Below are 26,508 nucleotides of genomic sequence, written 5' to 3'. Positions count from 1 at the left end.
TCTGCTCCCTGGTTTCACCCCCACAAAACCACGGCAGGATGGGAGCTGTGCATCACCCCGCTTTCAAAGTGGTAGAAACCATGCCCTGAGAAGTGTTAACTCCCAGTGGATTTCCTTGGGGGCAGGTTTGATGAGGGGCTGCCTCCTGGTTCCCTCTTCCTCCCAAAATGCATAGCGCTCCCAAATTGCAATGATCTCACAGATGTTCTCCTGGCCCGTCTCTCGATTTATGAGGTCCCTTAGCACTGAAGTATCCGAGCATCTCACCAACATTAATGAATGCCTCCTCAAAGGAGGGCTTTGAGGTAAGGAAGGATGGCCACCTCCATTCTCTTGAGGGGAAACTGAGGCAAACCGATTAAATGACGTGCCCAGGCTCACACAGGAACATTGTGGCAAAGCCAAGAATCAAACTCAGATTTTAATTTCTAGATGTTCCTGCCCCCCACACCCTCCAAGCTAATCTTTCATGCCCAAGGGGTGCAAGCTCCACTTTTTGGGACACACTGTTGTAAATCTTCATACTATACACTTTCCTCTCTTTTCTTATATGCTTTGAGCTACAAAATATATAATGTTTGAAACATCACCATTAGCATCTGAGTTAGCATCCAGTGAAATGAACAAGGCAGAGCACAGGCTCTCGACAAAGGCAGGCAGACACCTCTGCACTGGCTACACTCAGGTCACATTCGGAAGCTTGTCTTTGCAACCATAACAGTTAGAGACTGACTTTATCTTAATGAAAGCTGAGAGTGGTGAACAATTAAAAGGTAGGTCCATGCCACCTTCCTATGGCCTCAGGGGGCAGGCCCCAGAGGATGGGAAATATTACCCTAGTGCAAATGGAAGTAGCCACAACGTGATTTTTGTTGCAGAAGGGAGCTGGCAATATAGCCATGAATGTAACATACAATCTATATTTCTCTAGCTCCTTTCATTTTAGGAGCCCCAAATGCTTGGGAAACACTACTGTTTGTGGTGGTGTAGCCGTGCTGGTCCCAGGATATTAGAGAGACAAGGTGGGTGAGGATATCTTTTATTAGCCCAACATCTGTTGGTGAGAGAGACCAGCTTCTGAGCTTACAAGGAGTTCTTCTTCAGATCTCACTAACACTAATCATTTAAGACCACGTGAGGGAAGCAGGGATAAATGTCCCCTCTTTACAGGTGGGGAAAAAGAAGGCCAGTAAAGTTGCATCACTTGCCCACTGTTGCACAAGAAGTCAGGGACAGGACCCAGTTAAAAAACCCCAGGATTCCTGGATCCCAGTCTTGTGCTTGGATTATGATGGGCCTGATCCTTGTGTGGTGCAGAGAACCCACTGAAGGCAGTAGGAGTTGAGGGGGCTCAGCAATTTGTAAGAACAAGCTCAGTGTGCTGGGTCAGTTGAAGAATCCAGCTTTGTAGAATGCCCCAGCTGCCGACCTCATTGGAGTTACTAGTGGAGTTCCACAGGTTATGAATTTGGCCTGTAAGCAGGTCATTAGGACCATGGGGCAGGTTCTCTGTCCTGTTCAATTCCCTTTCATAGAACCATAGACATGTCGGGCTGGAAGGGACAGCAAGAGGGCATCTGGTCCAGCCCCATGCACTGAGGCAGGACCGAGTTAACCTAGACCAGCCCTGACAGATGTTTGTCCGACCTGTTCGTTTAAACCTCCTAACCCTAATGCTTAACTACCCTTACAGTTCGAAAGTTTTTCCAAATATCTAACCTAAACCTCCCTAACTGCAGACTAAGCCCATTACTTCTTGCCCTACCTTCAGTGGACGTGGAGAACAACTGATCACCACACTTGCAAAACGTACATGCAGGCTGTTATCAGGTCCCCATTCAGTCTTATTTACTCCAGACTAAACATGCCCAGTTTTTGTAACCTTTCTTCAGAGGTCAGGTTTTCTAAACCTTTTATAACTTTTGTTGCTCTCCTCCTTAGCAACTGCATCACATTGTTGGCTCACCTTCAATTCGTGATTCACTAGAACCCCAAATACTCGTTTCAGCAGCATTACTGCCTCGCCAGTTACTCCCCAGTTCGTAGCAGTGCCTTTGATTTTTCTTTCCTAGGTGAAGTACTTTGTACTTGTCTTTACTGAAGTTTATCTTATTGAATTCAGACCAATTTTCTAATTTGCCAAGGTTGTTTTGAGTTCTAAGCCAGCCCTCCAATGTGCCACACAGGCACTGTAAAGGCTGGGGAAGCCACCCACAAGTCCCCTGTGGGGATTCGCCAGTCACAGAGGACTTTGCAGCAAGCTTGTACACCTCCATCCTTGTACACCCCCCCGTGCAGCGGGTGTGTTGGTGGCAGGAAGGGGTGTGCTGGCTGGGAAGGGAGCACACCTTCAGCACAGTCTGCTCTGATGATCCCCAACTGACACAGGGATCTTTGGAGACCATAACAAGCTGGGACAAGTTAGAGCAGCCTCCGGGCTGGGGCTAGAGCAGAAGATCATGGAGCTGTCGTTGCTCCCCTGTTCAGCTGTCCCAGTGAGGTGCAGTGGAGAATCTGGACCCATACCCTTTTAAATTAAGAGTGAACTGCACAATTTATAAAAAACTGAACCATCTGTAGCAATTCCTGCCATATGCTCCCAGTAACTGAGCCAAGCGGGACGGCCTGTACATTAGGACTAAATTCGCCCTTGCTTAAGCGGGACCAACTTCACTGATTTCAGTGCAGCTACGCCAGCAGGGGATTTAGCCCTAGAAGTCTGGATTACTTTAAAAAAAAAAGTTTTAAACCTACTACACGTGACCTGACCAGCCAGACCATTGAGGGCACTCAAACCCTTATCGCAAAAGCAATTAAACCAAAAATGATTTGCAGGTAACCTGGAAAGCATCTCCCATAGCACATTGATTCTGGTTTTAAATCATTTTTCTGGTGCTTATTTTCTTTTGGCAGGTTTAAATTGACATTTGAGGTATTCTGTACAGTACCTCATACAGGGCACCAAAATGCCATAAACTTAGGGCCTGGTCTTGCAAGGTGCCTCGTGATATGAAATGCCCCTGGCTTTGCCTAGAGATGAGAGTGCTCATTACTAGTTTATTTACCATGTCCCATTATTAATTATTATTTGTACCATAATATCAACTGGAAGCTTATGCAGAGATCAGAGCCCCATTGTACATCCACATATTCAAAAGACAGGCCCTGCCCCGCAAACAACTTACAGTGTGTACATAAGTCACCTCCCACAGCTAACAGGATGAGAAAAAATCCAGGAGGACAAAGAGAAAGAGGGAGAAAGCCAGAAAACAATGACTAAGGGAGAGAGGAAGGTTGGGGAATGAGAAGTAGCAGGGCAAAGGAAGCATAGAAGGGGAGAGAAGGAACGCGGTGGTCAACATTTTCTATTGAAATGTAATTTTGTGCAAAAATTTTGTTTTTGAGAAAAAATGTGGCTTTTCCATAACTTCTACAGAAACTTTTAGGGTAAACATTGTTCAGTTACTGGGCTTTGAAAACCAACCATCTGACTTGGAAAACTGAACATTTTAACTCAAACTAATACATAAAAAAACAGGAAATAAGGTTTTCTGTTTCATTTCCTTCACCAAAACCTCAACAAATGCTCACTGGACATTTGGACCAACATTAAACATGATTTTTATTTTACAATTCCAGCAAAAAAGTTCCATTTTTTTTATTGAAAACTATGAAACTGATGAACAGATTTTTGACTAACTCTGAGACGGGGTCCCAAAGTGAGTGAGATAGGCGGAGAAGAGAACAAACACGAAGGAAAGGAGGGAGATGAGATGACAGTGTGAGGGACAAGAAACGCTACGGTGAACCTACGAAATAATAATGGAGATGCTGCTCCACCATCTGGGCTGGAGATCAGCTCCTCCTGATTCTCTGTCCCTAAGCATGTCTATAGAACCCCGTTTTATGAAATGTTCTTGCCCCACAACGTTCTCTGTGTTTTGTTCCGTATTGTGCCAGATTGCAAAGACCTTAGGTCAGGTGCTGGTGTTTGGTCTGCTGCACCTATTTGATTACACTGTATAAACAATAAGAATAGGTTAATAAATATGCTGTTAACTCTGAAACTTAATGACACCATGCTGTAGTTTACTGACAACTGGAACTGTGAGGACAGCGTAAAATAAATTGAACAACATACCAAGGGCTATGTTACTGAGTACATTATTTATTCTCATATTGAATTCAATAAAATACTCACTTAAAAAGCCAACAATTTTAACTGAAGCTGCTGCAATTTCCACCCAAGTACTGTAGACTAGAGGGGCCTTGTTGCAGGGATTAGGTCCAGCGTGCAGCTCAGCACACAGGCTTGACAAAGGTCTGAGAAGCGGCAGAGGACCCCATCAGCTGGGCAGAGATCCACTGGCCGTTCAGGAAGTAGAGTGTGGGACAGGAGGCAGGGGGAGCAAGGGCAGTGGAAAGAGAGCTGAAGGAAGGAGCTGAAGGAGTGAGTTGGGGGCAGGGGGAATGGGCAGGGACAGTGGCAGGGGAGCGAGCTGGAAGGAGGAGGCAGCAGGCAGGGAGAGTGGGGAGGGGCAGTGGCAGGGAAGTGAGCTGGATGAGCGGGCAGGGCATTGAGGTGAGCTGGACAGAGGAGGTGGGGGAGCAAGTAGGGGCAGTGGTCGGGGGGAGCAGGGGCAGAGGAGGGGGAGTTATAAGGGGGCAGACGTAGGTGTTGGAACTAGAGGTGCTGCTGCACCCCCTGGTGTGAAAGAGCAACAACAACCCAAATACATGGTTTCTGCCTTCAGCCCACTATAACAATTGTTCCAGCACCATGGGGGGCAGCGGAGGGAGCTGGAAGGAAAGGACAGGGGCAGGGAAGGGGGAGTTGGAATGGGGCAGGTGAGGGGCAATGGCAGGAGCAGTTAGGGCAGTGGAACTGGGCTGGGAGGGATCAGGAAGGGAGTGGGGCAGGGGCGGGATGGGGCAGTGCAGGGAGGGAGCGGTCAGGACAGGGACTGGGGCAGGGCAGGTGCAGGAGGGAGGGGGCATGGGGCGGGATGGGAGGAAGCGGGCAGGGACAGGCGAGGAGAAGTGAAAGGGGGCAGGAAGAGGGCAGCATTGGAAGGTAGCGGGCAGGGGCAGTGGAAGGGGCAGGTGAGAAGCAGTGGCAGGAGCGGGCAGGGGGCAGTGGAAGAGGAAGGGGAGGGGGCGGGGCAGGTGCAGGAGGGAGCGGGAAGGGGTCAGGACAGGGAGCTGGGGGAGCGGGGAGGGGTAGTGGAAGGGGGTAGGGAGGGAGCGGAGAAGAGGCAGGGCAGGTGCAGGAGGGAGTGGGCAGGGACAGGTGAGGGGCAGTGGAAGGAGGGAGCGGGTAGGGGTAGGTGAGGGGCAGTGGCAGGGAGCGGACGAAGGGCAGTGGAAGGGGGCAGGCAGGGAGCGGACGAGGGGCAGGACGGGGCGGGGGCAGCGGAAAGGGGGCAGGCGAGGGGCAGGGGCAGGGCGGGAGCGGACGAGGGGCAGGAGGGAGTGGAAAGGGGCAGTGGAAGGGGGCAGGCAGGGAGCGGACGAGGGGCAGGACGGGGCGGGGGCAGCGGAAAGGGGGCAGGCCAGGGGCAGGGGCAGGGCGGGAGCGGACGAGGGGCAGGAGGGAGTGGAAAGGGGCAGTGGAAGGGGGCAGGCAGGGAGCGGACGAGGGGCAGGGGCAGCGGAAAGGGGGCAGGCCAGGGGCAGGGGCAGGCAGGGAGCGGACGAGGGGCAGGACGGGGCGGGGGCAGCGGAAAGGGGGCAGGGCAGGGGCAGGGCGGGAGCGGACGAGGGGCAGGAGGGAGTGGAAAGGGGCAGTGGAAGGGGGCAGGCAGGGAGCGGACGAGGGGCAGGGGCAGCGGAAAGGGGGCAGGCCAGGGGCAGGGGCAGGCAGGGAGCGGACGAGGGGCAGGACGGGGCGGGGGCAGCGGAAAGGGGGCAGGGCAGGGGCAGGGCGGGAGCGGACGAGGGGCAGGAGGGAGTGGAAAGGGGCAGTGGAAGGGGGCAGGCAGGGAGCGGACGAGGGGCAGGGGCAGCGGAAAGGGGGCAGGCCAGGGGCAGGGGCAGGCAGGGAGCGGACGAGGGGCAGGACGGGGCGGGGGCAGCGGAAAGGGGGCAGGCCAGGGGCAGGGGCAGGGCGGGAGCGGACGAGGGGCAGGAGGGAGTGGAAAGGGGCAGTGGAAGGGGGCAGGCAGGGAGCGGACGAGGGGCAGGACGGGGCGGGGGCAGCGGAAAGGGGGCAGGGGCAGGGCGGGAGCGGACGAGGGGCAGGCCAGAGGCGGGGCGGGCCGGGCTAGGAGCCCGGGGAGGGAGCCGGGGAACGAGTGGGAGGCAGGCGGGGCGCTGGCTCGCCGGGCTGCGGGCGCAGGGCTGTGCCGGCCGCGATCTCTCGCACACGGGCGGCGGGGAGCCGCAGCGCCGGGCGCCGGGCGCTGCCATGTTCGGCCGGGGCTCTCGGAAGCGGCTCTCCGGCAGATCGGTGAGTGCGCCCTGCCCGCGCCCCCGGCCGGCTCCCCGGGCTCCGCTGCAGCCAGGGCTCGGGGTCCGGCACCTGCTGGCGGGGAGCGCCCCGCGCTGGCCCCGGGGCAGCCGCCCTCCCTGGCCCCGGCGCGGTGCGGGCTGCGGCGAGCCCGGGCCGCCCCTCCGGATCCCGGCCGCTGCCCGGAGTCCGCCCCCGCTACGCGCGCCGCAGGTGCCGCAGAAGGAGGCTCCCCGGCACGGACCCAGAGCCGCGTCCAGCGGGGCTCGCTCGCCTTTGTCCGGGGCGAGCCGCCCGGAGGCGCCGCCTGGCCCGTTCGTTTCGCCGGGGCACCTCCCAAACCCACCTGCTTTCGCGTCACCTGGGTGGGAGCAAAGCGCTCCGATCGGAGCCCTGGCCAGCAGCGGGGGGAGGTGGGGTGGGAAGACTCGGGTTTAGGGTTGGAGGGGGAAACACGTTGCTTTGCTTTCTTGTTTGGTGGTGTTGTTTTTTTAAAGCTGACTGCCTTGGGCGAGCCGGAGAGAGGACAGCCTTGCAACGCATGTGGTGACCAGTGCCCGGGGTTTGCCTTGCATAAATGGAGGTAGGAACCCCTGAATCTTTTAGTTTCCTGGTTAACTGAAACAACGGCAGGCCGCAAAGTTCACTGCAGGGGTGCAAAAGGGGGTGATTTGTGTGGGTGAATTTCCTCACTTTTTTTTCCCACCTGAAGGCTCAAAGAGGAGCTGCAGCAGCGGGTGCGCCATTCAGTGAGGCTTGTGGCCCTGGGAGCTTCCTTTCCCATGTTTGAACAGCCATGCTTAGCTCAGTGTCTTGTGGCTGGGGTTTCATTCTCCTTTCACTGAGACAGTGCTTCAGAACTTTTACAGTTCATCTCCAGTTTGAAAATGTCACCGTGGGTTTTTTTTTTTTTTTAATTTATATAAATCAGCTGTGAATGTTGAATTGTGACCCTAGCTCCCTTGCCTGTCATGTTTGGCGGATTGGTCTTCTTCATAAGCAAGTTGCTTCCCTCCCTGGGGCACAGGTGGATTTGTGATATTAGGCATTGGGATTGTAAAGCACTGAAATCCATCCTACACCCAGAGCAAGAGGAACGCCAACATTTCTAAGCACTTCTTTCCTCCCCCATCTTGTGCTAGAATGATGGTCCCTGGCTGCTTGTTTCTGAATTGCCCGCTCAGCTGCCACTGCTTACTACATGCCCAACTCATCTTTGTGGTTTCTGCCATCCCCCTGACAGTTGGGTGTCCCTCATCAGAGGGAACAGCAGACTCAAAATGAGGGACATGAACGACATGATGCTGGAAGTAGCTGGGTTAATTTATTTGGCATGAACGATGCCTGGAATAAATTGTCTAGGAAGGTTGTGGAATCTCCATCATTGGAGATTTTTAAGAGCAGGTTAGACATACACCTGTCAGAGGTGGTCTAAATAATACTTAGTCCTGCCCTGAGTGCAGGGGACTGGACTAGATGACCCCTGAAAGTCCCTTCCACTATGATTCTATATCCTCAGTTTAATCCTGTGTTTATATCCTACTGACAATAGTGAAAGCTGCAAGATCTGGGTAGGATGGAGGCAAATCTGGGTCCAAACTGAGGCAGGATACTAAACATCAGGCAGGATATTTCCTCTCTTCCACTCCAGCCTGCCCCTTACTGGGCGTTTCTCAATGTACAAATGAGCAATTATGCCCCACGACCCAGTGTCTGTCCCGTACAGCAGGTTTGAGGGCTACGGGCAGCCTTTTCCCATGGTGACTGCTCTCCTGGCTGCACGCCCCAACCTTTGACGGAAGCAGTGTGCCCAGCACTTGCTCTTGTTCTCTTGAGGCAGCTGCCGTGTCCTGCTGCTTTTCCCATACTCTGCATCCGCCACATTTGCGTCATAATATATTTGTACAGTCACCCCGTGCATCTTTTTCCAGGGGTTATACAGGCTTTTGTTAGCTGTCAAAGGCATCTTCAGATCTCAGGTTTGTGGTACTTGGTATTGTCCCAGAAGCTTGCAAGGTGCTTCAAAATGTCAGAAAGAGGCAGGGAGACCTTATAAATATGTTACATGAAGATGGAGGCACCTCTCAAGGTTACCATCTCTAACCATCACAAATCGCTGTGTGGGGTCCAGGTTTGGTTTTCATTATGTAAAAATCTGCAGCTACTTCTCAACATCTTGGCAGGCCATTTTTTCCCTAATGTCACAACCTGGTGATGCTGTTTGCCACCACCAATGGAATTGCACACATCTCGGTGGATGAATGGTTTGCCATCAGCTTGCACTAACATGGCAGCAGCCGCCCTCTCTCAAAATTTCCAAGCCTGACGGAGGGTTTCTGGCAGACTGGGAGTGAGATGGTGTTGGCTCTAAAGGAAAGGCTGCCATATCAGTGGAGGGAGTTATCTCCTGCATCCTAATGGAAGGCCTGATTCTGATCTCTCTTTCACCAGTGAATGTCAGGAGTAAATCCATTGAAATCAGTGGGCCAGATTCTGACTCCTGCTCCAGCTGCTTTCTAATGCTCTAGCAATGCAAGGCAGTTGGCTACCTTGTTTCACATTGGAGCTTCCGCATTGCCTCTATTCCAGCCAGTGCAGGATGTTCCCAAGGACATGGGGTGTGTGGCAATTGTACTGCGCACTCTGGCTGTCCCTGGCTGCTGGAATAAGAAGAACTAGATAAGTTCAAGGTCAAAAAAGAACCTGATGAGTACACGGCGGATAGGTCCATCAATGGCTATTAGCCAGGATGGTGTCCCTGGCCTCTGTTTGCCAGAAGCTGGGAATGGGTGACATCACTTGATGATTACCTGTTCTGTTCATTCCCTCTGGGGCACTTGGCATTGGCCACTGCCGGAAGACAGGAGACTGGGCTAGATGGACCTTTGGTCTGACCCAGTCTGGGCGTTTTTATATTCTTATGTTAATAGCCCATGTGCATAAGTTAGAACCTCTTTTAGCTGTTTTGTTATACTGGTGACTGTACCAGCTCCCATATAATTATTTTGAATTGCCTAAATGTATGAATCTATAATCAAGTAAAATGAAGCCAGCTAATTTGCCTACTTAAATAAATATATACAGTGGACATACATTCAATTTTACTTTTAGAGGTCTGTTCTCCCATTAGTGCCTAGGACTTATAAGTAGGCAAATATTAATAACAGTTACTTTTGTAGGTCACACACTCACGGGAGAATAGATCTGCTGAATATGGAAAAAAGTATATTTAACTAGTACTGGGGATGTTCATGAACATATTAAACTGCTGGGTGAAATTGAAAGAAACAATAGTTTTCAAGGGGATGTACGGATTAAGGATACAAGCCCATATCAATTAACCACTAGAGGTTCGTAAGCCTTTTTGTAATCCTTTAACAGTGTACTTTTGCTGATAAATGTAAATTGGACTTGGGCTTCAGAGATGGGAATTTACAGCATAGATCAGGGAGAGAGGAAGTTATAAGCATGCAGACGCTGAAAGTGGAATTCATCCCAGTTGCTGAGGCAAGCTTTGTGTTTTATAGATAATTATGTGGAATTGTGTGTTTTCTAATTAACTGCAGTTTGGGGCATGATCTATATGTCCATGTTAACAAGCAAGCAAAGTTGTGTCTTGTCAGATCTCAGAGATTTTTATGCTTTTACATTAATTGGAAAGTCACTTTTTTCAGGTATGGGTTTGATTTTGATTATTGATTGAAATGATCATTCTTGGAAGCATATGCATGTTTCCTGTTTGAAGGAAACCATTCATAAATAAATCCTATTCTTCCAAACTATTTCTGCCTTCCGAATAAGACCGCCATTCTAATTTAAAGGAAGTGAAATAATAATTAAAAAGGAAAGGGGTTTTCAAAAAAATCTTGATTTATCATGATGAATGAATTGTTGTAATGGTATCTTTACATTACAATGTCACATTCATGGAAGCTTGTGGATTTTCTCTGTTAATGTGCCAGCATTTTTAATATGTATTTCAATGGATCCAAGTTAGAATAAATCATATGCAACATATTCTTTAAATTTGGGTCCTTATATATATATGCACAATACCCATATGAAGCCCATGGAAGTTTGTGCGTCACTGATCCCCCACGTAAATTGAGAATTTAAATTTTCAGTTTGCAATGATTTCGCAAAAAGAGAAGAAAAACAGGTTTCAGAGTTGCAGCCGTGTTAGTCTGCATCCGCAAAAAGAAAAGGAGGACTTGTGGCACCTTAGAGACTTATGCTCAAATAAATTTGTCAGTCTCGAAGGTGCCACAAGAAAAATAGACTATTTTATTTAAAAGAATCAAGACTGAATTTAGTCATCACTAGACATCAATTCTGCACTGCAGTCCTCCAAAGACATGACTATCAAACAGTAGCTACTGTAACCTGCAATTTCTCAGTGGTCTTGAACAGCAAAGTGACTTTTTACTTTAATAACATGATTTTTTTAATTACAGTAGACTGTGTACTAAAGATATAAAAAGACAAATATTTGTGTATGGCCATGTTCCTGAAAATTACCAGTAATGTAAACAACAGATTACTCATTCAGTATTTAATATAGGCTGGTACTTGAAAGGTGGCGTTGTGTGAGAAAGTGAAATCTTATTCAATAAAATCTCCAACTCCTTAGGATTCTGGTTGCTGTTTCCTAATCAGATCTGCATTACATTAAACTACTTGCCATTCAACTTGTTAACAAGCTTTGCATTAAATAAAGCTGTCTCTGGAGTTGAGTGAATGAATAGCCATTAGAAGTGTCTTGTGCATAATGTCTGGCTGAAGAAAAGCCTGCAAAAGAGGTGGTCAGAGGAGAGAAAAGGGAAGGGAATTTATCCCCTATTCCTAATACAATTAGTATGAATATGCAAACCTTAAAGTTGACAAATGGGTACCAATCAGGACAAGGGATCCTGCTGCTTTCGCCACCCTGAAGTTTTTGATAGTCCTTTCACATGGACATTGGAGAAAGTTATACTTGAAATTGCTTTTCCTACCGCTTTTAAAATATACTGTTGAATACAATCACGCATACTGCCACACGTTGCCTGATTTTGGTGTATCATCTACAGCCCTGTATTGTTTAGATGTTTCCCCTTTCAGAGAGTCTTTTCACCATCAGTGACCCTCACAATTCAAACACCCCTTTTATTTCCAGCCCCCCCACCCAGTCTTCCCCCCCACACACACAAAAAACCCCTATTCCAAGCAGAGTTTTAACCTCATAATTTCTCCATGCATATTCATCTTACCATAGGCCTGATCCAGTAAAGAACTGATGGGATCTAATTTAGTTGTTACCCGTCAAGACAGAGATCTTGGCATCATTATGGATAGTTCTCTGAAAACATCCACTCAGTGTGCATTGGCAGTCAAATAAACCAACAGAATGTTAGGAAACCATTAGAAAAGGGATAGATAATAAGACAGAAAATATCATAATGCCTCTGTATAAATCCATGGTATGTTCACACCTTGACTCCTGCGTGCAGTTCTGGTCACCCTCATCTCAAAAAAGAGATATTAGTACTGGTACAGAAAAGGGAGACAAAAATGTTTAGGGTTATGAAACAGCTTTCATATTAGGAGAGATTCAAAGACTGGGACTGTTCAGATTGGAAAAGAGACAAAAGAGGCGATTCGATAGAGGTCTATAAAATCATGATTGAAAGAGAATAGGCAAGTGTTATTTACCTCTTTAAACTGTCATTTACTTTCAAACTAGGGGTCACCCAACAAAATTAATAAGCAACAGCTTTAAAATAAACATAGGGAAATACTTCACACAACGCGCTGTCAACCTATGGAACTCGTTGTCAGGAGATGTTGTGAAGGCCAAATTATAACTGGGTTCAAAAATAACTAGATAAGTTCATGGAGGAGAGGTCCATCAGTGACTACTAGCCAAGATGGTCAGGGACACAATCCCATGCTCTGGGTGTCCCTAAGCCTCTGACTGTCAGAATCTGGGAGTGGATGACAGGGGATGACCAAACAGAATTGTCCTGTTTTGTTCATTGCTTTTGAAGCATCTGGCACTGGCCACTGTCATAAAACAGGATACTGGGCTAGATGGACCATTGGTCTAATCCAGTATGACCACTCTTATGTTCTTAAATGGAGAAGTGCCAGACACTCCATTAAGTCCACTAGAGACTTCGCTGTTGCTATTGATTTTACATGGAAGGCGCCCAGACACCGTGCTGACAGGTGGCAGTATAAAACCCTAAGATAGATAGTATTTTTAAAATTAGCCAAACTCTTGCAGAAAATCTTTGTTGCCATAGTTATGCTTTTCATTTGCAAGAGCTTTAAATAGTAGTAATAAATGTGCCATAAAAATGATGCTAATGCTTTTAGTTTTTGACTGCCACTGTGAAATCACATTTGTGGTGTTTATTGAATTCTTGTCCCTGTAACATGTGGTGACATTTTCCCCCCTAAGTCATAGTTTGATGGTCAAGAGTTCCACTTCTCCTCAAGGAGCCTGTTAAACTATTTTACAGTCTCTATAACTTTGGCTTATGTTTATGTAACAAGCATTGCCCAGTACTTAAAAAGACACTATAAAGCAGAATCTTTAAAAGAAGGGAAACCATTTGTTTCTCAGTTTGGTAATGTTTAACATTAATGAATGAAATCCTGTGGAGAGAACTGTTGAAAGCATTCACTGTGCTTATAAAGCGTACAATGCCTCAAGAAAAGAGGACCCTAGATTTATATAAAGGTGGCATGATTTAGTGGACAGAGTACTGGATTGGGAGTCAAGACGCCTAGTTGCTGTGTGATCTCAGGGAAATCACCTAGGCTCTGTGTGTGACAGGCCCAACCTTTGTCTGCTTTACTTGGATGGTAAATTCTTTGTGGGTAGGGACTGTCTCTTACTGTGTGTTTGTACAGTGCCTTTTCCTTGATCTCAGCTGAGTCCTCTAGGGCAGTGGCTCTAAACCTTTCCAGACAACTGTACCCCTTTCAGGCATCTGATTTGTCTTGTGTACCCAAGTTTCACCTCACTAAAAAGCTACTTGTTTACAAAATCAGACATAAAGATACAGAAGTGTCACAGCACATGAGTACTGAAAAATTGCGTAGTTCTCATTTTTACCATATAATTATAAAATAAATCAATTGGAATAGAAATATTGTACAGCATATTGAGCAGTATAAACAAGTCGTCGTATGCATTTTTAGTTTGTACTGACTTCGCTAGTGTTTTTTAATGTAGCCTGTTGTAAAACTAGGCAAATATCGAGATGAGGTGATGTACCCGTGTACCCCGGGCTACATGTACCCCTGATTGAGAACCACTGTCCTAGGGACTAACATACCATTAATAATTAATAAAATAACTAGTAATTGTATATTTGTGCATAACCCAAATCTGCATATATTGGAGTCACATTCTTCCCTGGAAATGTACACTTCCCTGGCCGGCTTTTGGTCTTCAGTTTGATTACTGGTGCAGCTTCCACAGGGCAGAAACAACAATGTTTTCAGTGTAGCACATGAATGAATAACTGTGAATTCTGAAGCATTTGTCTCTGGTTTCAAAAAGAAAAAAAAGAGAAAGAAAATACAGATTATTGCTTCCATATGTTTTCAGCCTTTTTACACTGCTTGCAATTGTTTCCTTTCATGAATAACATGCTTTGCATCTCTGTCTCCTTTAGAATTCAGATATTCTACACATCCTTGCATTTTTATTTCTACGGCTTTTAGTTTGGAGACCATGAGCATACCTTACACAATCTTATCCTGTATGAGCTTCTGTTCGTATCACTTCCATTTCAGTAACTCAAGGCCATGTTATCTTATTCAGTTTTTGTGGTGGGTTGCTGAAATAGACAAAACTGTACCGGTGAGAAGAATATTGAACCTAATGACCGTGAATACCCTTCCATTCTCATCTCCAGAAGCCATTCCTTGGACTTGTCATGTGTTCGGGGGTTCTATAGGAGTGAGTAAAAAAGGGTCTATCTCATGGAACGCTGTTCTACGTGATGATATATCCTCTGCAGTTAATGTTGAGTCTATCAGCATTAATTTCTGCATGTTCTTGCTCTACACCGTTAAATGCCTTGGAAGCCCAGGCTCTCGGACTCTGCAAGGTGGGAGGCTCCCAGAACTCAGGCTGCAACCCAAGCCCAGAAGTCTTCACTGCAATTAAACAGTCTCATAGCCAGAGTCCCATAAGCTTGAGTCAGCTGGCATTGGCCAGCCACAAGTGTCTAATTGCAGTGTAGACATACTATGGATACATTGGAATTGCTGCTTTAGCCCATTGACTTTACGCCAGGACTTAAATTGCCCCATTGGGGTTAATTTTATCTCCACATACCTGTGAGAATTTATATTTGTTTGTTTCTTTTTTAACTGTGTGTATGTATTATAAAGCCCTGGAAGAAAACTAATGCCCTGACATACAATAAACATAACGAGGAGTCCTTGTGACACCTTAGAGACTAACAAATCTACCTCTAAGGTGCCGTAAGGACTCCTCGTTATTTTTGCAGATACAGACTAACATGGCTACCACTTCAAAACCTGACATACAGTAGTAGTCGTGTTCAACTCAAATGACTGACCAAATCTAAATTAATGTATTTTTATTGAACACTATAAAATGCTTCTAAGAAAAACATTTACTTTTAACATACTTTTGTCTTCAGTTATTGTAAAACTGATCTATCAACTGCTAAGCCCTAAAAAGGGGAAAATAACTTTCTTGCCAAAGCTGAAGTTGTTTTTCAGCCTTCTGTTCTGAGACACAAACTAGAAACTAAATTGTGGTGCTCTTGAGCAATACAGACAAAAACGCTGATTTAGCAAGATACTTGTGCACGCATGTAACTTTAAGCATGTGAGTTCAATGGTCCCATTTACTTACATGTGTTAGGTTAAGCATGTGTAGACGTGTTTGTAGTATTGGGACCTAATTTATTATTTTATGACTTCTCTCTGTAAGTTTTCATCGGAAAAAACAGTGTTAATATGATTGATCTCTCTATGGTACTTACATGGGCCGCTGTGCACCTCACAATTTTTAATGTGTGTGTCCTTACAGCACCCTGTGAGGTAGGGAAGTAAGAGATGTGTGATTCCTGAGGCATAATCTATCTCCTGGGTTGTTGAGGAGTAGATGGATTTGAAGGCATCTCACATATTTCCTCATAAGAACCTACCTTTGGTGACGTCCCAGTGCTCTGTAGCAAAGCTCCCTTCTGTAGATGATTAAGAGATGGAAGATCATGGGCTCTTTTGTCAAAACAGTCTTTCTGCTTCCACTTCTGATTTTCTTTCGTCTTCCGGACGGCTTCATTGTGATGAGATTTCAGGAAGTTGGTGAATTAGATTGGATCCTTCTTTCCATTAACTGCTGAGCTGGAGAAAAGCCATTCTCCAGAGGTGTACTTCAGTAAACCAGTAAAGTTTATACAAATCACCCCCACTGTCAAAAGTTTTCTTCGTAAAGTTCTTTACTTTCCATTTAGACCTTTGCACAAGTCCATTTGATTGGTGGTAATTTGGACTTGAATTTTTGAGATGAAAATCCCCATCTCTGGCAAATTGCCTAAAATCTGCACTGGAAAATTGGGGCCCGTTATTGCGAAAGACATCACCTGGAATTCCATGTCTGGAGAAGACTTACTCTTAGTACTGTGCAGTGTGCAAATTTCTGGATGCCAAGAACAAGAATCTGTGACTATTAAATAATTCTTTGATTACCAGGTATAAATCAGTGCCTACCTTCTCATAAGGCCTTTGTGGAACTGGATGAGGTTTCAGTGGCTCTGCCTGTTAGCATGGCTTGTTTTTCAATATTGCACCTTTTCCCCAAGGATCTCATAGCCTTGACTCCTGGCCTCTCTCCTTTCTGGGGTGCCAGGAGGAAAAAATGGTGGCAATTACATTTTGTTTCATGCGGTTCTCCTGCAGCAACAATGTTGATGCTTCAGATAGTCTGCCTGCTGGACCAAGTTCTCAAGGGGGCTGGAGGGAAGGCAGTCAGTTTTCTTATTTCTTCTACCCCCTGAAGATGAAGGGTTCTTGCTGTGCTGAGTAGGCATTGCCTCCTACGAGTAATTGAGAAGACATGTTTTACCCCTTAGTGTGATATTAATTTGTATTGCTTAGAATCCACAATCAGGAATCAGGGCTGTTTTGTCCTAGGTGCATGTAAACTAAGTAATGCTTGGTATGAAAAGAACTGATCAGCAGCAGTTGGCGAACTTGTGAAGTGGGAGAATTTTGTTTGGGGAGGGTGGTTGCTTTGATCAAAGTTTGATCTGAATTCTGCAATATTTTATTGTGCACTTGTTGAGGGTATTCAGCTGGTAGATGGATTTGAAGGCATCTCACATATTTCCTCATAAGAAGTCTTTGGTGAAGTCCCAGTGCTCTGTAGCAAAGTTCCCTTCTGTAGCTCTGTTGCAGATATTGTTCTAATTTTCAAGTCAGGTTTCTGATTTGCATAGTAACAATGTTTAGTTGGCTACCTGCTACCATTTATTTCCTGACAGGGCCTGGGCCTCGTATTTATCATCAGCACTTCACGTGCCCCATGGCTCAATGAGAGATGAAAGATTAATCATGGAAGGGGCTGAGTACCCTCAGTGGGAGCAATCTCTTGAGAAGCATCCAATGTTTCAGAAGCAGAGAGCCATCCTGGATGGTGGAAGTTAGTTCAGCCATCACTGACCAAATATTTGTGTGATCGAATAGCCCTTCATTCATTCATTCAGATCACTTGAACATTGGCTGTAGCTGACCCTATTTATTTAACGGTTCATATTCTTATGGTTTGATGGTTTTCACAGCTGATCCTTTTCTGGAAGGTTTCTTACAGCGACATTTGTAGCCTGTTGACAAGAGAGGTGTTTTGTCAAGGGAGCTATTCCTCTAGGATAGCGGTTCTCAAACTTCATTGCACTGCAACCCTCTTCTGACAACAAATTACTACAGCACCACAGGAAGGGGGACCAAAGCCTGAGCCCACCCAAGCCCTGCCACCCCGGGTGGGGGTGGGGGCGGGGGCAGGGGCAAAGCCCCATTGCCCCAGGCGGGGGGGCCAATGCTGAAGCCCAAGGGCTTCAGCCCCAGGCAAGAGGCTTATAACCTTCGCCTCAATGCCCAGGACTGAAGCCCTCAGGCTTGGGCTTTGGCTTTGGCCCTGGGCCTCAGCAAGTCTAAGCCAGCCCTGGCAACCCCATTAAAATGGGGTCGCGCCCCACAGTTTGAGAACCACTGCTCTAGGATAGCAGAGTGTTTTTTAAACTAGCAATTCAAGATCCCCCCCCAATGAAAAGATTCAGAGTAATACTAGTGGGTTGGTGAGAAAAATACCTAGGTACAGAGAAGAGAAACACAGCTAAAAATTAAAAGGGTGTACAAAGACGTCTAAAGGATGTGATTTACTGAAACAGTGTTTCTCAGACTGTGGTCCACTGGTGGCCCTCCCAGCACTCCGTGGAGAGCCCTGGAGAGCTGTCAGCCCACATGATGCTGGCAATTTTTTGTTTCTAGGTGCCACATTGTGACAAAGTCAACTAAAAATACGTACAGTATTTCCCCCGTATTACTTTTCACTGGAAATAATGGCTTTAGTTGCCACCAGGACATTATGGGATAACAAATAGGAAGGAGAGGGTGTCTGTGGCATTGTCAGTGGGAGATATCCACGAGACAACTTTTCTCTGTATTAAGATATGGTCCATGTTGCAAAGATGTTTGAAGGCCTCTGATATAAGAGATTGAAGATTTGATTCTCCTCCGACTTATGCTGCTGTAAATTGGGAATTATTCCTGTGAGGTCACAAGAGATGGGATGTGGCTGGTGTAAAACTGGTGTCACTCAGAGCAGAGTTGGATCCTGATTCTCTCCTGGCTAGTAGAAGCAGTTGAGATTGTCTCAGGTGTTCTTGCTGCCAATTCCTAGGAGTGAATTTTCCAGGATAAGGTCTTTTTCCTTAGACTTGAAGGTCCTTCAGTGTGGCACATTCTTCCATAAAAGAAGGATGATCTTGCGGTTAAGCCACAGGGCTGGTAGTGGGGTGGTCTGGATTAAATTCCAGATCTCTTCTATGATGCTTCAATTTCCCATCTGGAGAATGGGGATAATAATACTTCCTTTCTCCCACTGTTTTCTCTTCACTTTGCAAGCTCTTTGGGAAAGGAACCACATCTTTGCACGTGTGGGTGGGTGTACACACACATACAGTGCCAAGCACAATAAGTCTCTAGGTAATTGTCTGTAATGCTATAATAATTAATAACTTCCTCTAGTATTCTGACAGAGTCCTGGTGTGGTTGTCCTTAAACTGGTAAGGCGTACACATTTTGTGAGGCTTTTAGTTGGCCTTAATTACACCAGCTTAAGGGCTTGATTGTTGCAGTTGTCATTTGGCTTTGTGGCTCATGGTAGTGCAACTGTGGTTTATTGCCATCTATAGGTGAGTACGTTGTGGTTTTTTTAATTGTTTATTTAAATTTTCTTATTCTGTAAATCGACTTTGTGCCTCAGGGTGTGTCTACACCACAAAGGCGGGTGTGATTGCCTTTGTGGTGTAGACACACCCTGAGGCACAAAGTCATGCCTGACTAATCTAATCGCCTTCTATGATGAGATTACTGGTTCTGTGGATGAAGGGAAAGCAGTGGATGTATTGTTTCTTGACTTTAGCAAAGCTTTTGACACAGTCTCCCACAGTATTCTTGTCAGCAAGTTAAAGAAGTGTGGGCTGGATGAATGCACTATAAGGTGGGTAGAAAGCTGGCTAGATTGTCGGGCTCAACGGGTAGTGATCAATGGCTCCATGTCTAGTTGGCAGCCGGTGTCAAGTGGAGTGCCCCAGTGGTCGGTCCTGGGGCCGGTTTTGTTCAATGTCTTCATAAATGATATGGAGGATGGTGTGGATTGCACTCTCAGCAAATTTGCGGATGATACTAAACTGGGAGGAGTGGTAGATACACTGGAGGGCAGGGATAGGATACAGAGGGACCTAGACAAATTGGAGGATTGGGCCAAAAGAAATCTGATGAGGTTCAATAAGGATAAGTGCAGAGTCCTGCACTTAGGACGGAAGAACCCAATGCACAGCTACAGACTAGGGACCGAATGGCTAGGCAGCAGTTCTGCGGAAAAGGACCTAGGGGTGACAGTGGACGAGAAGCTGGATATGAGTCAGCAGTGTGCCCTTGTTGCCAAGAAGGCCAATGGCATTTTGGGATGTATAAGTAGGGGCATAGCGAGCAGATCGAGGGACGTGATCGTTCCCTTCTATTCGACATTGGTGAGGCCTCATCTGGAGTACTGTATCCAGTTTTGGGCCCCACACTACAAGAAGGATGTGGATAAATTGGAGAGAGTCCAGCGAAGGGCAACAAAAATGATTAGGGGTCTGGAACACATGACTTATGAGGAGAGGCTGAGGGAACTGGGATTGTTTAGTCTGCGGAAGAGAAGAATGAGGGGGGATTTGATAGCTGCTTTCAACTACCTGAGAGGTGGTTCCAGAGAGGATGGTTCTAGACTATTGTCAGTGGTAGAAGAAGACGGGACAAGGAGTAATGGTCTCAAGTTGCAGTGGGGGAGGTTTACGTTGGATATTAGGAAAAACTTTTTCACTAGGAGGGTGGTGAAACACTGGAATGCGTTACCTAGGGAGGTGGTAGAATCTCCTTCCTTAGAAGTTTTTAAGGTCAGGCTTGACAAAGTCCTGGCTGGGATGATTTAGTTGGTGTTGGTCCTGCTTTGAACAGGGGGTTGGACTAGATGACCTCCTGAGGTCCCTTCCAACCCTGATATTCTATGATTCTATGATTGCAGTGCATGATCGAGCCAGCTTTCGTCCAGTTGGCGTGGGTAGCAGTGGTGGTGAGGATGTGGCCCATGCAGGCTTTGGTGCATGCTAGCTGCCCCATTCCAAGCCCTCTGGGGACCGTAAGTACTTGGGTTTTTGGCCTGCTCCAGGTTCCTCACTCTCTTGTCTTCTCTGCTATTGTTGCCCATGCTATCTAGATGAAAGCTAGCAGGGGATATGCCTACCCACACTGCAGTCAGACTTCATTTGCGGCGTAGACCTATCCTGGGAAGCCCTGTGGTCTAATGGAATCAGCACAGGACTGGGAGCAGGGAACTCATGGATTCTAATTCTGCTTGACTCACTGTCAGCCTCCAAGTTTCAGAGTAACAGCCGTGTTAGTCTGTATTCGCAAAAAGAAAAGGAGTACTTGTGGCACCTTAGAGACTAACCAATTTATTTGAGCATAAGCTTTCGTGAGCTACAGCTCACTTCAAGAATCCCATACCTTGTGCTTTGTGAGCCCAAACGGGAGCCTGTTAGCTGGGTTGGGTTGTGGCTGGTGGGGAGGGGCTCTGGGAACATTGTGGGAGGGAGTGTACATTGGACCCTTTCAAGAGTGTCCTCCCAGGTGTTCTCACTTGGTTTCCCCCTTCCTACTTTCTACTTCTCAGGTCCTGCAGGGAGAATACTTCTGGGAACCCCTGGAGCATGGCTAAAGCTGGGAAAGCTACAATGCTGCCCTATATATCTGTTTCCCCACCCAGTAAAATGGGGATAGTAATATTTCTCTGCGAGACGTTGAGGGAGCTAATGAATGTTTTTGTGCAGTGCTCTAATGCGTAAGGCCCAATCAAAAGGGCTCAGTATTAGTATCATTATCTCCACCATGGGTGGGGATTATAGCACGAATGGGCATTTACGCTTTAAGAGAAACTCCTACACCTTCAATAGAGGGCTTATAGTCTCAGAGAGAAGGGACTTTAAAAACCGAAATGTGCTAGTCTAAAAAAGATCACTTTTTTCCTGGCCAGTATTTCACTTTGCAGCCTTTCATACAGAGTCGGGATTCGTTTTCTTAAGACATAAACATTTCTGCAGCCAGATCTTGCTGTAAACTAGTGCAGTATCTTTGCTGAGCTCCATCAGCGGAAGTCAGGCTCTTGTCTTTGATTTGTTCCCCATTACAGATAATTGTTCTCACTTCTTTCCAGAGATTCTCTTCCCTATTCTACTGTTTATCTTTAAAAATCTTTCCCCATTCTTTCAGTTTTGTAATCCATTAATGATTGTATCAGTGAATCACTGTTTTAATAATCTATTACATTCTAATTGACCACAATCTCCTTATAGAAATCTTGGTCCTCTAAGTACATGGAAAAGCTTAAGTATCGGCAGATAGCATCAACTCAGATTTTTGCCTGATGGTCTCATAATAGCTTGTTTATGAATTTCAACTGTACATTTAATTTTTCTGCCATGAATAACCAGGCAGTTATCACACAGGAAATCAGGGGTGAAGGTTCTGTAAGCAGTGCACCCGACATGACGCTGATTTGTGGTCATTAGCTAATATTTAAGGAATTCGAAATGCTATTTGTAATTTGTCTGATTATAAAGAAAACAAATTTCTGGGTAAGCCATACAGGCATGGCTGTTGCTACATAGACAGACTTTCCAATTAAGTTTTGGTATGTCTAGGTGTACACTGCATGTGCCTTAAAATGCTGTGGCTGTTTATGGGTCTATTGTACCTTTTTTACACCAATCTAGTCTTCCATTAGTTTCAGTGGAGCTGATCCTCGTTTAGAGCCGTGTAAGGGAAATGATCTCTCAGCTGGAAATCACTCACTTTGTTGTTCACTTGTACTCCCATCCATGCTCCACGGGATGCTCCACTGCATACAGCCAGATTCTGCAAGGCGCCGACCACCTCCGATGACGGTCCAATCCCTATCTTCAAAGGGAGCTGAGGACATTGTGTAAATTTGGACTCCAAGCCCTCATTCTCACAGAGCTCTGCACCTACATGGAGTTTCACTGAAGTCAGTGATGCTCTGTCTAGGCACAGAGAGGTCCATTAAAATTGAGCACCAACCAGGATCGGGGCCTAAGAGAGCAGTAACTGCGGAAGTTAGGCTGGATCTGCAAAAATCACAGTGCGCTCTTGCATTAAGCAGAAAGAGCCTGGCTATTTCTTCCTCTATGTATGGTTCTTATGCTCCGCAGTGATCTGACTCCAAAGCTTGGTGCTTGAAGTGCTCAGAATCGCTATTATTATTATTACAACTAAGGAGGGTGATGCTTCGCACTCAGTCATCACGGCAAATATTTCATTCGGTACCAGTTGCCCTTGTAGCTGCTGCTATAATGATAAAAGACGTAATGGCTGCTCTTGGAGATAAGGAAGCTATATAAATATAATTACTGAAGTCCCTCTGTGGAGGTGGGGTGGGAAGCCTGTAGATAGATGAGTCCCTCTGCCTCTATATCTGCAAGGGAAGCTCCTGGGGCACTTTGCTATGCCCTAGAGAAGGGATGAAACTCCACCTAACCAGCATGCTAACCACTCGCCGCAGCACGCTTTCCAGCCGGTTGCAGCTTCTGGCATACTAAATTGGAGCTGTCTGGTCACAGCTGCGAGCAATTAGCTACCCACCCCACCACCACCACCTTTCCTCCTCCTATTTCTTGTCACCAACCTGCTGGAATTCATGAGTGAAAAAAGGGAAGCCCCTAGCAAGTTGGGGAGTGAGAATATTAGAGTTTTGAGCAAATTGTGTGTAGTTAGTGAATTGCAGTTGCATTAGCCACTGTGGCTAACAGGTTTACAAAGGGCTGTTGGTCTTACCCACAGGAACAAATTCAGCCTCTTCATTCGCTATTGGGAGTTGCACCCAATTACCCAGAGCTGCCAAGGTCTCAAAAAAACTTACAAGTTCATTTCTAAAGCCTTTTCCACAGTAGGCATTTTAGCCCTGGGGTAGCTGAATTAGCACAAATCTGCACAGATGTGATTTGTACCACTTTAGGTCACCCCTGGATAGGAACCAGGAGAAGTTGCCCAGTGCCCATTGCATTGTGGTGGTGTTTGTCATGTCTGTGTTACGGGCTTGCATCAGTGCAATTATGCTGGTGGCTAAAACCCTCAGTGTAGACCAGTCTCAAGCTTCAAGCATATTTTTCTTTATTTTCCATTTCTTCTTGTAGGTCCCTTTTTTATTTTTTAACCGGGACAGGAGCATGTTTTCTAGTTCTGTAGCCAGATATTTCTGAGACCATACTGATGAAAATGATTTCCATGGCAGCAGTAACCATAGGAAACCTTCTGAATGTGTCTTGTTTGGTTCCTGGCTCCTTTATTTTAACTGTGTACTCTGCAAACAGAACAGTGAGTATCCTTGGTGTCTTGTGCACATTGTAACCATGCAAAGGGCCGAGAATATTTGCTGTGCCCCTTGGCTGATGAGCACCTCAAGTCTGCCATTCCTTCAAGTGTACTGGAATGTTTTCGCACAGCTTGGGGGTTGGGGAACCAAGATGTGGTGACTAATTCTCTTTAGCTGGCCAGAAAACCTTTTGTAGGAGGATCTGTTAGAAGAAATGAAGTTTCATAGCTATCGTCTGACTCCTGTGAGCACTCAAAGGGTGCAGAGGACATTGTACGTTGGATGCTAATTGCTCAAGAAAGAAAAGAGAGCTGGCTCCCAGTACCTCATTCCCTTTTGCTATCTTTCTCTGTTCTTTTCTGATACTATTTTAGAAAGATGTTGTGTTTCTGGTACAGCGAGGACGTACTATACGGTAGAACCTCAGAGTTACAAACATCTCGGGAATGGAGATTGTTCGGAACTCTGAAATGTTCATAATTCAACAACTCATGATGGTGGTTCTTTCAAAAGTTTACAGCTGAACATTGACTTAAAGTACAGCTTTGAAACTTTACTATGTAGAAGAAAAATGCTGCCCCCCCTAGTTTCCATTTAACACAGTAATATACTGTATTTGCTTTTCTTTTTGGTCTCTGCTGCTGCCTGATTGTGCAATTCCGGTTCCAAATGAGGTGTGTGATTGACTGGTTAGTTTGTAACTCTGGTGTTTGTAACTACTGTAATTATTATTGTGTATTACTGTGGTGCTTAGAGCCCACCCAAGAACAGGGCCCTATTGTGCTAGGAGCTGTACAAATACAGAGTAACACAGTCCCTGGAGAGCTGACAGTCACCCAGGGTGGGCAAAAGAGACGGAACGTTCACCCTTCGGCAAGGATGGAGAATCTTGATTTAAAGAAAAAAATGTGAAAATGCCATTAACGTGTTTCGTTGAAAATAGACATTCTGTTGAAAGTTTTATCAGGAAATCGAAACAGGGAATGTTTCTCTGGGACCTATTCAGAGGAGGGGTCCCGTGTGTACTGCTGCATGGAGGAAACTTGAAGTGAAAAGCAAATCTAGTGCTGGAAATGAAGCTTTTAAATCAATCCTCATAATGAATTGGAAACCATTGGTGCAAGTGGGAATTAGAGCTAGAGTTAGACAGGTCGTTCATGGACAATCCTGGCACTGGAAAAAGGGCAATTGTTTGCAAAAATAAAAAATACTTAGCCCAGCTCTGGGCATGAACATTATGGGGAGGGGAACAGGCACTTATGTTTTGGTATCACCGTTAGCCAGGTGAGGAGGAGGGGAAGATTCCATTAATGATTCGTAAAATTAATATTATTCCATACAGGGCAGAAATACAAATCCTTTCACTCCCTCCCAACCCCAAAAACATATATTATTATTATTTATAATTTATTTGTATTCTGGTAGCACCTAAAGGGCCCAACCATAGCTCAGAACCCCTTGTGCTAGGTGCTGTGGACACACAGAACAGACAGCCCCTGCTGCAAGGAGCTTACAGTCTCTGTAAATATATATTGCCTCAATGACAAGCAAACGGGTCTGCTCTTTCCTCCTTCCATCTGCTGTTTCACAAACCACTGTTCAGTTTGTACCTTGGCCATTGCAGGGACAGCCTACGTGCTGGTAATTCCACACGTGGGCCGCTGTGCAGAAGATCGATGTGTGGAGAGAAGCATGCATAAACTAGTCAGACTAGAGAACTTGGTGGGGTTGGAGGAGGGGTCTTCACTTGTCATCATCTTTCCCTGTCATCTCAGTGTACGCTGGCACAAATATTAAGGCACCGTCAGTCATTGCTGCTCCACGGGGGGGTGGGGGGGGGTGGGAGGGGGTAAACACAGCTGGACCAAGCTTTTTTTGAGATTTGCGGGGGAAGGGAGAAATTCAACTTCTGCTTCAGCAGGGCAGTTTGACAGTTCATCCTGCTTGCTGCTGGTGAGATGATGATGATGATAATTATGTGGAACTGTCATTCTGCATTTGATGGGAAATTCTACTTTTCCATGGTGTGACTATGACACCCTGGCCCAGTGCCATTCTGTAGGGTCCCCATCTGTTGTAAGTAGACCCAATCGCTGGGTCCCATGTGGTTGTAAACTAACTGGGTCTGGGCTGAGTCTAGCTTGTTTCTAGCTCTGGATCCACAGGGCACGTTTCCAGGCTCAGGCCTTCTGTCTGACATCCTTCCTTGGGATGTGGCTCTGCAATCCAGCTGCCCTAGATCCTGAAACCAGTTGTCAGACCTTCCGAGGCCCTCAGTTGCTTACATATACAACCCTAAAGCTCCAACAAGGATGTGGGCATTCTGGCTTCTAGTTTAACTCCTTTAGGAACAGTGTGTCAGGAAAGCAAGGGATACAGGCTTAGCAAAGGAATTTCTTAACCATATGTAAGCAGGGGAATAGTCCCTCTCTTGTGGGGAACTTTCCTGGCTTCTGCACTACCCTGGTGAAGTGGGCTAGCGAAAGGATCTGAGTCCTCGCTCCCACTTCCTTTACCCAGTGGCTTCCCTGACCTTGAGGACTCCCCTTCCACTCCCCTGTCTGGCAGAGTCCTCATAACCCCAACAAGGCTGGGCCCAGGATTCCTGGGGGGCTCAACCCCCAACCCTGCTGTGGTCACCTAGGACAGGGGCTAGGGTGTCCCCACTCCGGGGTACTCTCTCTGCACTGGGCACTTCTCTGACCCACTGACCATTACATACAAGTTAAAGCAAATGCAAGTTATTTCATCAACAATTAATTTTAAAAAGAATAAGGGGAAATGGGAAAGGTTAAAGGAAACACATCACCCCGCACGGTGGCAGGGAACATCACAAACAGTGTCTCTGGAATGTCTGGGCAGTTCACAGTCTGTT

The 26,508-nt window shown here is 46.4% G+C and overlaps 1 protein-coding gene across 2 annotated transcripts in view; it reads left to right on the top strand.

Moving 5' to 3' along the window:
* The first annotated feature begins 6,346 nt into the window (after positions 1-6,346).
* Positions 6,347-26,508, top strand: part of PRICKLE2 (prickle planar cell polarity protein 2) — a 195,311-nt gene continuing 175,149 nt past the window's right edge. The window contains exons 1-2 of one of the 2 annotated variants that reach the window (XM_073350993.2): positions 6,347-6,448; positions 6,946-7,031. In XM_073350993.2, the coding sequence (XP_073207094.2) occupies positions 6,407-6,448; positions 6,946-7,031 (128 nt within the window). In that variant the 5' untranslated portion in view covers positions 6,347-6,406. The remainder of the gene's footprint in view (positions 6,449-6,945; positions 7,032-26,508) is intronic. The other variant, XM_073350998.2, reaches the window with a different exon arrangement.

This window comes from Lepidochelys kempii, chromosome 7 (genome assembly GCF_965140285.1).
Source record: "Lepidochelys kempii isolate rLepKem1 chromosome 7, rLepKem1.hap1, whole genome shotgun sequence".
Classification (NCBI taxonomy): Eukaryota; Metazoa; Chordata; order Testudines; family Cheloniidae; genus Lepidochelys; species Lepidochelys kempii.
This window is presented reverse-complemented; position numbering and strand designations above follow the sequence as displayed.